The sequence below is a fragment of the Chrysemys picta genome, chromosome 8, assembly GCF_011386835.1.
Source record: "Chrysemys picta bellii isolate R12L10 chromosome 8, ASM1138683v2, whole genome shotgun sequence".
Taxonomy (NCBI): domain Eukaryota; kingdom Metazoa; phylum Chordata; order Testudines; family Emydidae; genus Chrysemys; species Chrysemys picta.
Window position 1 is genome coordinate 10,839,364 of NC_088798.1, and position 16,470 is coordinate 10,855,833.

A 16,470-nucleotide genomic window follows, 5' to 3' on the forward strand; every position below is an offset into this window, starting at 1 on the left:
GAAAAAATAATTTTACTTGTAAACTGAGATCTGAAAGTCACCGAAGGAATCAATCTGCAACCCTGGTACCATTTTTCCAAGCGACTTTTCTGAACAGCATGGAAAATATGGTTAGGAAAATATAATTTGTTACACACTGGATCAGACCGTGTCCAATATTCTGTCCCGAAGTACGCAACACCTTATACTTCAGAGAAAGGCAATAAATCATTGTGCACTGATGTGATGGGGATGAGTAGCAAAGGAATTTTCTCTGACCCTGGGGCAATCAGTTTACCCAGTGACATATGACATGTGAATATCCAAATCCCAATATGTATAATTGCAAATTGTATAGTCATCTGGGCTCCAATTTCCCTAATTCATCCCGACAAGAAAGAATTCAGAGGGCTCCCCTTCTTGATATAGCCTCTAATTAGATAGCTGGCTCCTGCACTTCTAATCTCCCCATATCACCTCTCAGAGTAGCAACAAAGCTGTCAGGACATACCAGCCTACTAGCTACTCTGTTCATCATGATCCTCTCCGGCAAATCCATAGTGTTAGCGATGGCCAGGATGATCAGCTTGGCTTGCTTTTGGGTTGGCCAATCAAATAGATTGTACATCACATCCTGCTTTCGGGTCCACAGGAGGTCAAGCTGGACCCAGGAGAGAAAGGAGACAGATGTTAATTGGAGAAGAAGGATGGTCTTGTGGTTAAGACACTTGATAACGACTCAGGAGAGGTAGATTCAATATCTGGCTCTGCCACAGACTTCCTATATGATCTGGGTCATTTAACGTCTCTGTCTCATAAGAACGGCTGTACTGGATCAGACCAATGCTCCACATAGCCCAGTATCTGTCTACCGACAGTGGCCGCTGCCAGATGCTTCACGGAGAGCGAATAGAACAGGGCAATTTATCAAGTGATCCATCCCCTGTTGTCTAGTTACAGTTTCTAACAGTTAGAGATTTAGGAACACCCAGAGCATGCCGTTGCATTCCTGACCATCTTGGCTATCCTCCACAATCTTATCTAATTATTTTTTGAACCACTTATACTTCTGGCCTTTGACTGTGCGTTGTGTGAAGTAGTACTTCTTTATGTTTGTTTTAAACCTGCTGCCTATTAATTTCATTGCGTGACCCCTGGTTTGTGTTATCTGAAGGGGTAAACAACACTTCCTTATTCACTTTCTCCACATCATTCAGAGGTCCACAAAATCACATTAATATTCACCCTCAGTCGTCTCTTTTCCAAGCTGAACAGTCCCAGTCTTTTTAATCTCTCCTCATATGATAGCTGCTCCATACCCCTAATTAATTTTGCTGTCTTCTCTTTACTTTTTCCAATTCTAATATATCTTTTTGAGATGGTGCAACTAGAACTGCAAGCAGAATTCAAGGTGGGAGCATATCATAGATTTATATAGTGGCATTATGATATTTTCTGTCTTAAGTATCCATTTCCTAATGGTTCCTAACATTGTTAGGTTTTTTGGACTACTGCAGCATATTGAGCAGATGTTTTCAGATGAAATCATTCTAGATAGTTAAGATCTCTTTCTTGAATGGTAACAGCTAGACCCCATCATTTTGTTGTGATTATGTTTTCCAATGTACATTATTTTGCATTTATTAATATTGAATTTCATTTGCCATTTTGTTGCCCAGGTAACCCAGTTTTGAGGTCCCCCCTTGTAACTTCGCAGTCTGCTTTGGACATATCTATCTTGAATAATTTTGTATCATCTGCAAACTTTGCTACCTCACTATTTACCCCTTTTTCCAGATCAATTATGAATATGTTGAACAGCACAGATCCCAGTACAGATCCTTGGGGGACCCATCATTTACCTCTCTCCCCTGTGAAAACTGACCATTTATTCCTACCCTTTGTTTCCTATCTTTTAACCAGTTACTGATCCATGAGGGGACAATCACTCATATTCATGGCTGCTTACTTTACTTAGGAACGTTTGATGAGTGATCTTGTCAACTTGTCTCATTTCATCATCTGTAACATGGGGATACTACTACTTCCATTCTTCCACCCTTTATCTGTCTCATCTATTTAGACTTTAAGCACTCCAGGGAAGGGACTGTCTTTTACTAAGAACTTGTACCCTGAATCCAGTCTCAGCTGGACTCTCTAGGTGCTGCTGTAATACTAATTCTACTATTAGTAATAGGTTTATAAGCCAAGATGCTCATGCATCTGAGTAAGGTCCCGGAACCCAGTGTGGTCTATTAGTTTATCATTACTACACATAGTATGCATTTGCAGAAGATTTGCAAATTAGGACACAGTGTCCCCATAACATTAATGAATTTGCTCTCACAGTAGGAAGAAAACACCCAGACAAGAGGCAGCCTCTAATGTAGCTGAATCCCAGTCTATTTTAAGGGCTTTACAGACTGTAACTAACTCCTTAAATTGTATCTAGAAGTGAACCGGAAGCCAACACAGAGCACAGTTATAATGTGCTCTCACTGGTCTAACCTACTAAGGCAGCAGAAAGACTCATTCTGTACATTCAGTTTCATAGGATTGCCTAAAAGATTCATTTTGGTGCCTTAAATCTCTCCCAGTCTCCTAATTTTAAAACACGTACAGGCCATTTGATAATCCCCCTTGCATTCCCGTCCAGCCCCGAAAATATCCACTCCCTGTGATATTAGGGTAAAGGGGGTGTGGGACACTTCTCCTCACCTCATCCACTATCAGCACTGTGGTCTTCCTCTTTGGCCCTGGTGTGCTGAATAGCTTTGCCAACAGCTCTGCAGCATGGGTTGCTGTCACCTTCTGACCTGTCAGTAGCTGAATGAGATTGAACAGTACACAAGATTAATCAATCTGTAGTCCAATACCTAGGGGTCTAATTCTTAGTCTGTTTGACATCTGTCTACCGCACATCACCAAGTAGCTGAACACTACATACACACACAAGTTAACACAACAGAACTGGGCTCAGAAGCCCTGAAAAAGACAAATCGCTCTACCAAAAACTAGACATAAAGGAAAAGACGAGGAATCAGGAAAGACCTAGTTAAAAGGAAGGTTATAATGGTCACGGGTGACTTGTTCAAATAGAGAGATCTTGCAACAAACCCTTGAAGACTGTCTTAGAAATATATAAGCAGGCACACTTGAAGAGGGTTTCACAGAGACCCTGAAAGAAGAAAGCCCTGCTGCCAGCCCAAATCAGCTGCAAGAATAACTTGTCTGACTCCAGCAATCTCAGGTCCATATTAAAGAATTTATATATAGCCAAAAAGACCTTGGACTGAATAATTTACTCTTCTGTTTAATCTTTCTCCAAGTTTACTTCTGAATTGATCTATAAAGCAAGAGGTAATAATGTAAACTGCTGTCCATATATTATAGCCCAACTGCAGCTGTTGAGGCTCATAGGAATCAGTGTGACCATTTCAGAATTACCTCACATACATACCAGTCAGATAGCCAACAAGTTCAGAGTCATGCAGGTACAGGAAAACCAGGTAAACATGATTGTTAGGAAGGGGCATATAAAGTACGTTCTTCTCCCTTCCACACATTATAAGCTGGGGCACTACAAATTCCATGACTGCAGAATTCACCACTTGCTGCAGAACTGTGCTCCAGAATATCAGCTTTCATTTTAAAAAAATTGTTTCTAGGACTGAGGATTGCAAAGGTAACCTCCAAAACACAGAATGTAATCAATGCATTATTTTCTTCCTCAATCCAAAGACAGCCTGAAATAACAATTGAGAGGTGTGCACTCCCTTCGTTATCTGAATCAGGTCCCATGGACTCCATGATTCCACAGCTATGGAATTTTGCATTTTCCCAAGATGCCATGGAATTCAGTATTTTTGCCACAGAATTTGCCATTTTGTTACAGCATGGGGCCTGAAGTTCTGTTTTCTTACTCCCTGATCTCTGCCAAAACCTGCTGGTAGCTGCCTGTTGCTTTCCTCACAAGGGAGAGTCAAATGGATTACAGTGCTTGTTCCCTGCACTGTTCCATGGAGCCATATAGCAGGAGGTCAGGGAACCAGAGCTGGACAAGCTCTCAGCCAGGGAAGTAGCTGGAACCAGAAGTGTATGTTGGCTGGCTGAGCTGCCTGGAGAGCAGTGCAGCAGTCAAGGCCCAGGGAACCAGACAGATGAGTAGTTTAAGTTGGCTACAAGCTCCCCTTGCCTGGAACCCAGGGGAGAGGAAGGATGTTCTAAGCTGGGATGCCTGCATAACATCACAAATGGCGAGGCTGACAGAAACCAGCCTTATGGAAAGCAGTGAAGATGCCCTATTGTCAAAACTAATCGTTGTTGAAAATAATCCTTGACCAATTTTACATCAGTGAGCATTTTCTACAATGATCCATAGTTGTGTGTGTTTTTGTCAGAGTTGGGAGGATGGATATCATATGGCAAAAAAGTACCTTGGAACCGAGAGGTGCTTGCCTTGGAACATGGTTTCATTGTGCTGCAGAGCAGAGGGCCATGGCTACAGTAGCCACTTTCTGCACTCCTCTCACCACTGCCTTACACCTGCACACTTCCCCTACAACAAATACCTCTTATATTAGCATAGAAACATTTGTAGCTCAGCCAATACCACCAGCCCCAGGGCAAATGAAACCTTGAACTTTAATTAGGAACAGGAATCTTGCAAGAGAAGGAACTGATGTTTCAGAAAACTTGTAATGGAACACAGAATCTTTCATTTCTAGGTCACTGGTTTGACAGCCTAGATTGACAGAGGCCATGACTTGTTACCATTGATGGCTATTTAGTGGTCTCAGTCCAGTTCCTAGAAGACTGTTGTCCACACAATAAAATACTTTCCCTCTCAACCGGCAGCATTCGTGGCAGCTTCAGGAGAGATACTAAGGATTAACATGTCAGGGAGATTGAAAATACTGTATGATCCACAGAGGCAGTTCCTCTTCGTCAGGGCTAAAGCATGATGGCAATCAGGTCTGTCACCCTTTAGGTAACTATTCTGTTGCTAGAGTGGCCTCTTGTATTGTCAGCGCAGCAACTTTCAGACGCACAGGCAAGCATGCACAAAGAGGTATGGGGAAGAAAAATCAGGAATTTACTTTGTAATTTTTTTAAAGGAACTGATGTTATAAAACTGGATTTCCTTGGTGCTGCTGCCTTGGTGAAGTTCAATACATCAAAGTACTCAAGGAACAATCTCTCCAGCCTTAATAGCAGGAATCTCCAAAATGAGATCACTTTACAAGCCTGTCCTAGGAGAAAAGCATGCTGTTCCTTGAGAGGACTGCTGGGATGTGTTAGAGTTATGACTCACATAGGGCTGGGCATAGGCATCTGAGAAAGAAAAGTGACAGGAGCTCAATTTCCCTTCATATCAGGAATATGTCAGAGAGGCCTTGCTCACCTGTAATATTTGCACATAGGCCTGGTGAGGGTCAGTCAGCTTCATGCCATTGATTTCTATGAACTGGAAGGATGGTAGTCCATCATTTTCTGCTGTTTGTTGGAGACAACGAATTACTTCGTGAACAGTTGCTGTTTTGCCTGTTCCAGGAACCCCAGAAATGTACATACACCTGAAACAGGAGAGGATCCATTCATGATCCCAGTGATTTGCACACAGGACTGGGAACTCCCAAATTCTAAACCCATCTTTGAAAAGGACTCCTTTCCGTTGCCTTGGGCAAGTCCCTAAACTTCAGCTTTTCTATCTGCACATTGGGGATAACATTTGCCTGCCTAACAGCAGGGTCATAAAGATTATATGATGAGTTATAACTATTTCTATAGAACAGGCAAAAAAAATTATCTAGTCAATTTCGGATGTGCTGGGAAAGATATCTCAGTCTTTAGTTAAAATTTGAGTAAGCAGAAAGACTGCAGGGGAGTTTTTTATCAAATAGAGCCAAAAGCAAAACGCTGCTAGGATTATATGAATTTCAACAAACTGGGAATAACTTGTTCAGAAAGATTAGATGCCACACTACTGCTGCTCTTCTGCCACAGACAAACATGATCTGGGTGGTTTACTGCATCCTTTTCTTTCCCAAATTGCATTTCAAAGTGGAATAAATTTTCTCTCTATTTACCCAAACAGCCTGCTGAAGTGCTAATAGCTGCTTCTGACCAACCCCCGAACTGTATACAGAAGGAGGCCATGAGACAACTCACCCTCCTGTTCCATCAATAAGTTTGCTTTCTACAAAATTATAGATATCCTGGAACTCCTCTTCTCGACAAGGCAGGGAACCTGGGATGGTGGAAACGTGCAGCCTTTGATTGAAACCAAAAAGAAAACACGCTAGTCAAGATTTTAGAGTTTTCAAAGCTCCAACTTGCAGAAAGGCAAGTGGGAAGAAACCCCCTCTTCCTACACACACAAATACATATAGATACATTGAATCTGCCTTAACTGTAAGAGTGCCAAGAGTGCTTGGTTTATTTTTTGTTTTAAAAGGAACCTTAAGTTTTAAAGTCTTTTAGAAAGTGACCTTAACCTAGCCTTCACATATGTTCTCCAAAAACTTCCAGATACCACATGCTCTGATCTTCGCAAGCAAATAGCACGGACGTGCAAAAGTCAAGAAGATTCATCTACTGCTTGCCCAGACAAAATTACAAAAAGTCACAAAAAGGAATAATGAAGGAATAGGGGAACCTGATAACAGGAAGTATTGAGGGTGAGAGAGTCAAGTAAAGGGAAGGAGTTGAGAGAAAGACACAGCCACTCCTATAAGCATTTATTTCAACGGAGCATGTAGGACTCAAACCAGTAACTAGTGTTTTTTTCACTAATGGGAGCCAGTGTGTAAATGCCCTGCAGAAGCTCGGAGAAACCCACTGATTCTCTAGCATTATGCAGAGTAAAATAAATATTGCTACCAATTTCTGTAGCTCAGGGATCTTAGTAATTAATATTGTTGAGAAGCAAAAAGGAAAACGTTGGAGGAAAATTTACATATCCAGAAACCTAAACTTAGGGCTAATCTACACTGGCAGCACTTTAATGTGCCTTGTGTGGTCGCGGCACAGCCTGGGAGAAACCACCTCAACGAGGGGCGCGGCTCCCAGCGCTGGGGCACTGTTTACACTGGTGCTTAACAGTGCTGCAACTTGCTGCACTCAGGGAGGTGTTTTTTCACACCCTTGAACGAGAAAGTTGCAGTGCTGTTAATTGCCAGTATTGATAAGCTCTTAGTATGCATAGACCAGTCTAAATGTTTTTAATCCTGAAGAGTATTCCTGCCCCTAGTCTCTGAACCAAGGATGCTTCTGCTATTGCCAGTTCTTGAGGAAACCCTTAGCTTGGAAATAGCATTTGTGCCTTTACCCCATACGAATAAAGCAAAGGTGGCATTTTCTCGGTGTTACCCCCTGTTCCTCATTTCTCTGTTGAAGTAACAGGATAATCCCTCTGCTACACTTTACCTTAATCGGGCCTCTTCTAGCACATTGGCTGGTTTCTCTGTTGCTTGGTTTCGAATGGGAATTCTGGGAGTAGCATTTCGGGGTGTCTTGGGGGTTCTTGGCTCAGGCTGCAGAGAAAAGACAAAATCCTCAAACACTAGAAGTAGGTTCTGCATAGTATCAGATGTATTTATATTAGAGACCATCTTCGGTCTACATTTGCAAAAGACTGATTATGCTCAAAGATCATTTGAGGATTTCAGAGTGCGAAAGCGAGGCAAGAGCTGGACTTTATTAAGGTTATTTGACTAAGATTTAGACATAAAAAAAAAGCCTACATGTTAAGGGGGATATTTGAAACCCCCAATAAAAAAAATCCCATGAAACTTTTAAGCATCTGATGAGTTTTTAAATTTAAACAATCCCCCTTGCGGTGCTGTAAAACCACAAGAACCAGAGAGACTGCATAGGCAGTGAGTCTCCTGTCTAATTTCAGTGTCCAACTGAAAAACAAAGCAAACAAGCAGCACCTCAATTATTTGTATTACCATAGTGCCTAGAAGAACCAGTAACCAATCAGGACCCCACTGTTAGGCACTTCTGTATAAACACAGAAGACCATCAATGGTGACATAAATAGATTTAAATAGTTTCAGTTGTAATAGTTTAAGGTGGGATTCTTCAACTATTCTGTACATCACTTTTTCAAAGAAAGATACTTTCATGGACCATCTCCCTACTCAACATCTCAATTCCTCCTCACCCCTTGGGTCTCAAGATTTTTCTATTCTATCTACCATCAGCCAGGGACCTGTGTCCTGATCAACAATTTGAGAAACACTGATTTTAGGTGTTAGTAACAAAGGACTTCATTTCTATTTTGTTTCAGGAAGCAGAGACGTAATCCATAAGATAAGTTATAGATCTGCATATTATCCTATCTTTCACCTCCAATTCAAAACAACATTTCCTCCCCTAAGGCTAGCCTCTTCTGATTTATAGTGGCACAACATACATCATTCAGCAGGTATCTTATTTCGCACACTGACCCACCTTGCTCCAGATGCTTTGTTCACCTTGGTAAACATGCATGAAACACTCAGATGAAACAAATGGCTTAGTTAGAACTAACAAAACCCAGAGCAAATGTTTTTCAGGCCAATGGCCTCCAGGAATCTTACAGTTTTTCTGGGGGTCTTAGCAGGGGTGATATCAGAGGGTTTCCTCAAAGATTTTGGGGTGCTTAGTGTGGTGCTTGATCTCATTTTCCTTTTGGGTGTACAGGGCACCATGCTCTCTTCTTCCTCATTGCTACTGGAATCAGAGCAGTCTGTGCTAGGCAGGTAGTCATCTTCCCGATCCTGCTCAGATATATTTAAAAAACTAAAAAAGAAAAACAGACTGAGGATTTGGAAAAACCAAACAAGGAATATCTAATGACCATTTAAAAACAGCAGCACAACATTTCAGTCACCTGGGAATAATTATTTGATAAGAGGTTTTGTGTTGTTGTTTTGTTTCTCTAATTATCATGGTAATGATCAGTCAAAGATTTTGTACCTGCCCTTGTAAATTTTCCATGGCCATTACGCTAGGCTGGTTTAAGAAAAGTCAGTTTACTGATCATCAAGGGTAAGTATTGTGTTATTAAGTCCTGCATACTGTATACTCATGTTTGTTGCTCTGGAGCTGCAGTTGAACTTCTTGCTATTACCACTCTGCTTCTGGATGCTCAAGTGTCAGTATTTAAAGACTTGTAATAGTGTTAACATCATCTGGGTTGTTTCTGTTGTCAGTATCTGGGACAGAACTCTGTATACACTACAGGGTAGCTTGCTACTACTGGTCATAGGTACCCGAACAAGTGGGCAATAAACAGACTCAGTCATGGCCCACAGAGAGCCTACTTCTGATTCACCAGACCCAGTGTTTGACAGTCTTAGAGAAGAGATCTATTCACTAGTGAAGGCATCCATTGGCTAACATTAATAGTGGTCGTCTGACTGCCCCATATGGATGGCAGTTCTACAGTACTAATTAACGTGACGCACTTGCACCTGTGTTCTTTATTGCTCCTTTGATGATGTATAAAGACAGCCTCCTCTCCCTTCCAGTTTATTTTTAACCTTAGAAAAACCGTATTCACTCCAGATGCCTCAAGCAGAGTTTTTACACCAACATGCAAAAAGTGACCTCACAAAGCCCATTAGGGACCGCTATTATCATTTTACACGGACAGTGTTCAAATATTACGGTGATGGGCTGCAATATAAAATCTTTTTGTGTTTATTTGCAAGTTAAAACAGAAGATACAGTCCACACCATATTTATTTTATCTGTATATTAAAAGGTAAACTGTAAAGAAAAATTTAGTTTGTGCCCCTTCCTACTCCTCTTTTCTGATGTGTGAAGACCTCACTGTTTTCAAATACATATATTAACGTTTTTTTTTTCCTATTGCTAATATCAGGAACATCAGGTTCTTGCTCATCTCAGGACAGCTAATGTAAGGCCAGTCTGCACTACATCACTTAACTATGATTTTGTAACCACTTAATGGCACCATCAACTGTTCACACAGCAGAGGTCTTGCTATCACAACTGTGCGCATCCAAACCTACTATGTTGTCTAACCCTTAATTCACTGGATTCTGGGGAAATAGAGCATGATGGATGCACATATAGAGCAGCAGCATCTGCATATGGGGCAGGGCACTAGATGGGGGGAAGGAGGAGGACTTGTCCAACTGGGTACACAGGCACAGAGAGTGCTGTTTGAACCGCAAAAAAACAAAAAAACCCACCATGCTCAACTGATAGTGCTCTGGGGGTGAACATTGTTAGTCCTCAATTACTAAATGAGTTCTTTATATAAAATGTGAACATAAACCTATTTAGAGACCACTGGCCTGGTAACTACCAGGTTACAAACTAAACTAAAAGTTGCACCATGGATAGGACCTTGGACTCGAGATCCCTCTCCCACTCAGATGAGAACTAGAAAAACTGTCACTCAGGCTTCAGCCATTGGTGATGTCACCATTTCACCTCACCTCTCCAAGAATCCACCAGCAAGAAGAGTGGAAACATCAAATCCCAATTATCAAGTAAAACAATATGCAGAAAGCATTTTGGGGAAAAAACAATGAGTCTGGCTTAATACATCATAGAACAACAGTAATGGGTACAAACAATGTTTCTACCTTTCAGTTTACTTTAATTGAAGGATGAAAGTATTTGCTTTAATTTGCAAATGCAGTAGAAGGATTTTGGATTGTTTTCTTGCAAACAATTTGCCTAGCAATCACACAAAGTATTTCCTTGCATGAATGAGATTCATTTGACTTGCATTTCAACATTAGACTAGGTGAATGCCCACGGCTGCAAGCCACCAATGGCAATCTGACTCAGACACAATGGAGAAAACTTACTGGAGTTGCTCTGCAATGCGAGCAGTAGTCTTCTGCACACATTTCCTATGAGAACGTGGGATCACCACTGGACTCCTGGTCTTCAGCTCTTGCTCTTCAGCTAAACTAGAGAAAGAACAAAGTTATTTGTATCTAGTTTTTATGTCAAGTGACCCAAAAATCACTGTTGGAATAAGTGAACATAAGACATGTGAACATCATTTGAATATCAGGATTTACTTTGTGTCGCTTTTAGAATTGCTCTTAGAAGTAGCTGCTTGTTTGGTTGTTTTTCTGGCTTCCCGGGCTCTCTCCTCAGTTTCCTCCTCTTCATTTCTACCGTTCAAATGCCTGATGAAAAAGGGACATCTACCTATAGCATTACAAATACAACTTGCCCATTAGATGATGGGCCATATTGAGGTGAATCGCTCGCTTTAATTCATTGCAGATACCTCTTTATTCTTTTAGATTTCTTAATTCCACTACATTGCAGACTCTGAATGTACAACACTGGAAACATTTAACAGCACACCAACACTGTGTGACGAAGAAACTTTAGATCACAATTCCATCAAATGTTTGCTCCATATTAACACTTCTTTAAAGAAAAAGGTGTCCCTTTTTTGTGATGTACAATTTAAAGAAGGCCTGAATTTTTTCCTGCTTGTTGTGATTTTTAGCGATTATGCTGATAGAAAATATACTGAGCAAATTTAATTAAGATTTTTGTGTGGCAATTTCCTTTTTTTTTTTTTTTTTTTTTAAATTTGCCCCAAACATGAATAGATTAGCACATAAAGTCTGGAGAAGGACTCGTATGACAAATTTTATGAGGCCCAATATAGCCTGGCTACCTTTGAGCAGATCTATATACATTTGTAGCTTACACACATGGGGTGATTTTAGAGTTGTGTGGTGTATATGCATCAAGTGAAGGGAAATTGATGAGGAGAGGAAGAGGCTTTTGTCTATGGTGGCAGTGTTTAGACTTGTTAGGGTTAACATGACTAGACCACCTCCCCTTTCTGCATCCCCATCATATCTGCCCTGGACCCCTACATTTCTCACCAACATCTTGACCTGTGTAGCCCACAACCCCATTTTCCAAACCCCTTACATTCCTCCCCCTCCATGTACCCTTTGCTTTGGAAGCTCCTCAATACCCAGGTCCATGGAGTCTCTTGTAATTATTAAAGCTTTTCTATGTCTGTAGCAGGCAAAGCATTTGAGCATATTTTGGGATTTCACAGACTTTGTCAGTACTCTCCTATGATCAGAAAATTGTTCAAAGTGTTTGTTTAAAATCCCACTTTGAACAATTTTCTGATCATAGGAGAGTACTGACAAAGTCTGTGAAATCTAAAATATGGTAGAGCTTTCCCCACTACTCCAAGCAGATAGAGGAAATAGCAACCAATTTTGAAAAGAAAAGCTAAAAAATCTTCCCAAAATCCCAGTATTAAAAGTGTTAGGTTGAAAATAAGCATTTTTGGAAGTGCACTGAATACTGAGTTACCACCACTCATATCCAATATTTCGTCTCCCACAGTGTGCTTTTTTGCATTCCCCCAATTTGCTGTAAAAGAAAGTGAAATGAACATCTACTGTTAACCAGGGACATCTTTGCAGGAAGCATCTGCTCTTTCCTGCAGGATCTTTGATAATATCTTGCTTCAAGAGAACGATTTATTTTAAAAAAGGGGAAACAAGATACATAGAAGAGGGGCGCCAGTCAAAGATGCATTAGAACAATGCTGCCACTTACCATGTGTCATCATCTTTCCCATCAAGATTCTTGGCTTTCAGGCTGGAAGCTTGGCTCCTTCTGTAGGGAGCTATCCTTACTGTTTCAGCTAGCTTAGACCAGTCTCCCCTGATAGTCAGTGGTGAGTCTGACTCACCATTGGTGCGAGATATTTTTGGAGGTGAGTCCAAAATCTCAGTGAATGTCACCTTTCTCTTCGTAGCTGATGGTTCCAGGGACTCTAAAGCATCACAGTCGTCACCCAAGAGTTCTAAAACATCGCATCCTGTGAGTTTGTTTCTAGATTTCGTAGGACCTAAAAACCAACACCATGATAAAAGGTCATAAAGTTTTAATATGACTGATTTGGTTAACTCTTAGCTGCCAAGCCACTCATGACATAGAATCTAACTGCTGTTTAGGGTTACATGATGGAGGATGAATAATTGAACTATTTAATTGGAAAAACGTTTCCTTTGTGAGATGGAACACAGATTTAGGGTCTGAATTTTCAGGCCCCAAATTCCCCCTCTCCCAAGCATAAGCTCATCTGAGCTCTAGTTTGCACGTGAACATCCAGATGTATGTGTATTCTTGATTGCACACATACATAGCTAAACAGTCTCTTATCTAGCCAGGCCATAATGCAAAGTAGCCACCTAAATGTATGCTTAACCAGTAGACTGGAATAATCTGGCCCTCGGTGTCTACTGAAGTATCTACTCTACTCTTCATAACAGAAGACAGACATCAGAGCAGGGACATTACCAACAATGTGTATGTGCTGGTTGATCCATTGCCCCACACTCCCGCTTGACAGATGATGTACATATTTTACAATCACCAACATAGCAGGAGCACTGCATGATTTACAGCAACCTCAAACCAGTACCTTTGAAATTAAAGGGATCTATCTCTTAGTACTCCTACAGAGAGTTTATCATCCCCTTTAAATAATGGCCTTAATTTATAAAGGTCATTAAAACAAAAATACTATGCTTACCAGACCAATTAATTTTCTCTGCACTTTTTTTTGTTTTGCAACTTCTGTATTGAAAAGCAACTAGAGCTTTATAATTCTATCCAAACCTATATAATTCCCGAGCCAAAGCATTCTTCTGCTCTTGAAAAGTGACATGAAAATTGCACCTTCTTAGTTAGCAGATTTGCCCCCCCACACGTGAACTGAGACATCCTATTTGCTACAGTAATTAAAATATGTTTTTACTGCTGCTTATTTGTTACCCATGCATAGCCCACACAGCTGAGAGAGGAGGGAGCTGAATTTAATTCCTTCCTGTGCAAACAAAACTGCTTATAAAAGTTTATTAAAGTTATAAAACTGTTTATCAACTATTTGAACTTCTGCAAATCTATGCAAGACTCCAGGGAATGCACAAGGACATTACTAAGGACAAAAGTTGGCCTACAGAACTTTTATCATTGGTAATGATATGAGAGAAGGAAAGAACCCAGCTTGACTCAGATCCCAGACTGACTTTCCAGGACTGCCAGTTGAAAATAAGTTTTGCTTGTAAATTGAGCATATTTGATATAGAATCATTGAGACACAAACATGGAATCCCACAATGGACCACCACACTAACTTCAGCACTGGCTAATCCTTCTCCACTTAAGAGAAATTTTTGCTAATACTTCCTAACTAAGCAGCAGTCACTGAAATTTATTATTAAATGGATTCCCCGGGCGACATCCCATTAAAGCACATGGATCAAATTGGGCTGATTTCTGGCAGCTTGGCAAACCAGCACTTTTCTGTCACACATGGATTTTGTGCTGCAATATATCATCTTTTATTTAAAACACAGATTACATCTCTAGCCCCATTGCTGCAAATTTAACTATTATTACATGAACAGAATGCAATGGCTGAGCCTTTGGACTACCTGAAATAGCAGCAACATGCAAGATAAATAGATAACGTTTGTACCTCTGTGGGGCATTAACTCTGAAGCCTAAAGAGGCTAGTTTAAGTGTCAATGTTTACTATTTCACTGATCAAAGAAAGAAGAGGGACAATCATTCCAAAGATCTCCCCAATGGATTGAATACAGTCCCCGGTGGTGGGGTTAGGGTGAGGGTGGAGTAGGGAAGTGTGCTATTACTTCTTCCTCCTTCAGTTCGACCCCTGAGAGTGGCCCACCAATTGTGTTAATCATATCTAAGTGGCTGGGTCACATGCAGGGACTGAAGCCAGGGTCACTGTATCCAGGGGCTAGTCTACACTACCCGCCCGGATCGGCGGGTAGAAATCAATCTCTCAGGGATCGATTTATCGCGTCTCATGTAGACGGATAAATCGATCCCTGACTCGATGCACGTACTCCCACCTCGTCAGAAGGAGTAAGTGCAGTCGACGGGGGAGCCGTGGCGGTCGATTTGCCGCCGCGGTCGATTTGCCGCCGTCCTCACAGCGGGGTAAGTCGAATAGGATATGTCGAATTCAGCTACGCTATTCGCATAGCTGAATTTGCGTATCTTAAATCGATCCCGCCCCCAGTGTAGACCTAGCCCAAGAGAACAAACCTCTACGGCTTGAGTTAAAGATCCAGGTCCATTAACTTAGAGGTGGTAGCAGTCTTCAACCACTGCACATGGCCTAGAAGCTAAATGGGGACAAAGCCATATTGCATTCGCACGGGTTACATCTACTAGAAAACCAGACTATCTTTTCGGATTATTTATTTTCTTCTTTATGTGATATCCTTTTCCCAATGATAACCTCCTTCAGTGCAAAACTCCCAGCAGTATTTACTCAGCAAGTCTGTCATGACAGACAGTAATAAAGATCTCCAATACACCTGAGCTCAAAAGGCCAGCTACTAAGAGGAAGATGATCAATAGTCAACTGCACAGGAAGGGGTAGCCATCCTCAATGTGCTGATCCCAAGCTGGTCAGCTTCTTATATCCGTTCTTATGACATATACAGTGGCTAGATCAGCTGTGAAGCAGGTAGAGATGGGATTCTTGCTCTTGATGGTGCTACTACCCAAAACAAGAACCCACTTGCTGAAAGACTGTACTTCCTACAAGCCCCATTTACCACATTCCCAAGTGAGAAGACCTGGCAGTGAGATCACAGCAGCTAGAGGAAGGCCAGGCCCACAGGAGTTACTCAGAGAGCTGCCTATGCTGTACTATGGATAAACATAAGACTTCAGTCTCCAGGTCCAGCAACTCTGCTATTAGGTTTACTACTAGTTGCCAAATTACTAATGAAACCAAAAGTATTGCTGTGTACATACTGTTTAGCTGTAACTTCTTCCTTGCTCCTGGGGTGTTAATGCCATTTGCCACCCTTTGGGAATGTCTCTCCTTAGACAGGGAGGACTTGGAAGCAGAGTGTCTTGATTCTATTTCCATCTGAACGTTCTTGGTTTTCACGGTACTCCGAGTGACTCTGTCAGTCTCTGCTTTCAAGGAGCAAGTGAAGTCTGAAGTCTGGCAATCAGTTAAAGGGCTTGGGCTGCCAACCCTTTTATTTTTCTCAGCTTCTTTCAGCTCAGACAATGAGCCAGGGGACAGAGGCTTAAAGCATTTCCCATCCCAAGATTCCTTTACAAAGAATATCTGTTTTCCGTTTGACCTAACAGGCACTGCTTCCTTGGGGGCCAAAGGTATCACCTATAAATGGAGAAAAATATCAAGTCACCCTTTAGCATCTGCTATTTACTTAGAACTTTGTTATTTTTCCTATCATGTATCTTAACATTTTATCCCATGACTGTGCTATTGGTACACCTGTGATGAAGGATTATAGAGGACACAGTTAGACCATATTAAGTATTCTACTGCTGGGGGAATTCTGCACCAAAAAAAAAAAAAAAAAAAAATTCTGCACCCAATATTTGAAAAATCTGCACATTTTATTTGTCAAAACAACATAATATTATCATGCCAGTTTC

General features: G+C 41.2%; 1 protein-coding gene across 8 annotated transcripts in view; it reads right to left on the reverse strand.

Moving 5' to 3' along the window:
• The window catches only part of ORC1 (origin recognition complex subunit 1), a 33,406-nt gene that overhangs the window by 6,037 nt on the left and 10,899 nt on the right, over positions 1-16,470 (reverse strand). For 6 of the 8 annotated variants that reach the window (XM_024104901.3, XM_024104902.3, XM_008167906.4 and 3 more), the window contains 10 exons: positions 15,811-16,189; positions 12,565-12,859; positions 11,037-11,147; positions 10,818-10,922; positions 8,568-8,769; positions 7,408-7,514; positions 6,151-6,252; positions 5,384-5,555; positions 2,698-2,805; positions 491-640 (listed from right to left, as the gene is read on the reverse strand). In XM_024104901.3, the coding sequence (XP_023960669.2) occupies positions 491-640; positions 2,698-2,805; positions 5,384-5,555; positions 6,151-6,252; positions 7,408-7,514; positions 8,568-8,769; positions 10,818-10,922; positions 11,037-11,147; positions 12,565-12,859; positions 15,811-16,189 (1,731 nt within the window). The remainder of the gene's footprint in view (positions 1-490; positions 641-2,697; positions 2,806-5,383; positions 5,556-6,150; positions 6,253-7,407; positions 7,515-8,567; positions 8,770-10,817; positions 10,923-11,036; positions 11,148-12,564; positions 12,860-15,810; positions 16,190-16,470) is intronic. The other 2 variants (XM_042851424.2, XM_065553841.1) reach the window with 1 other exon arrangement.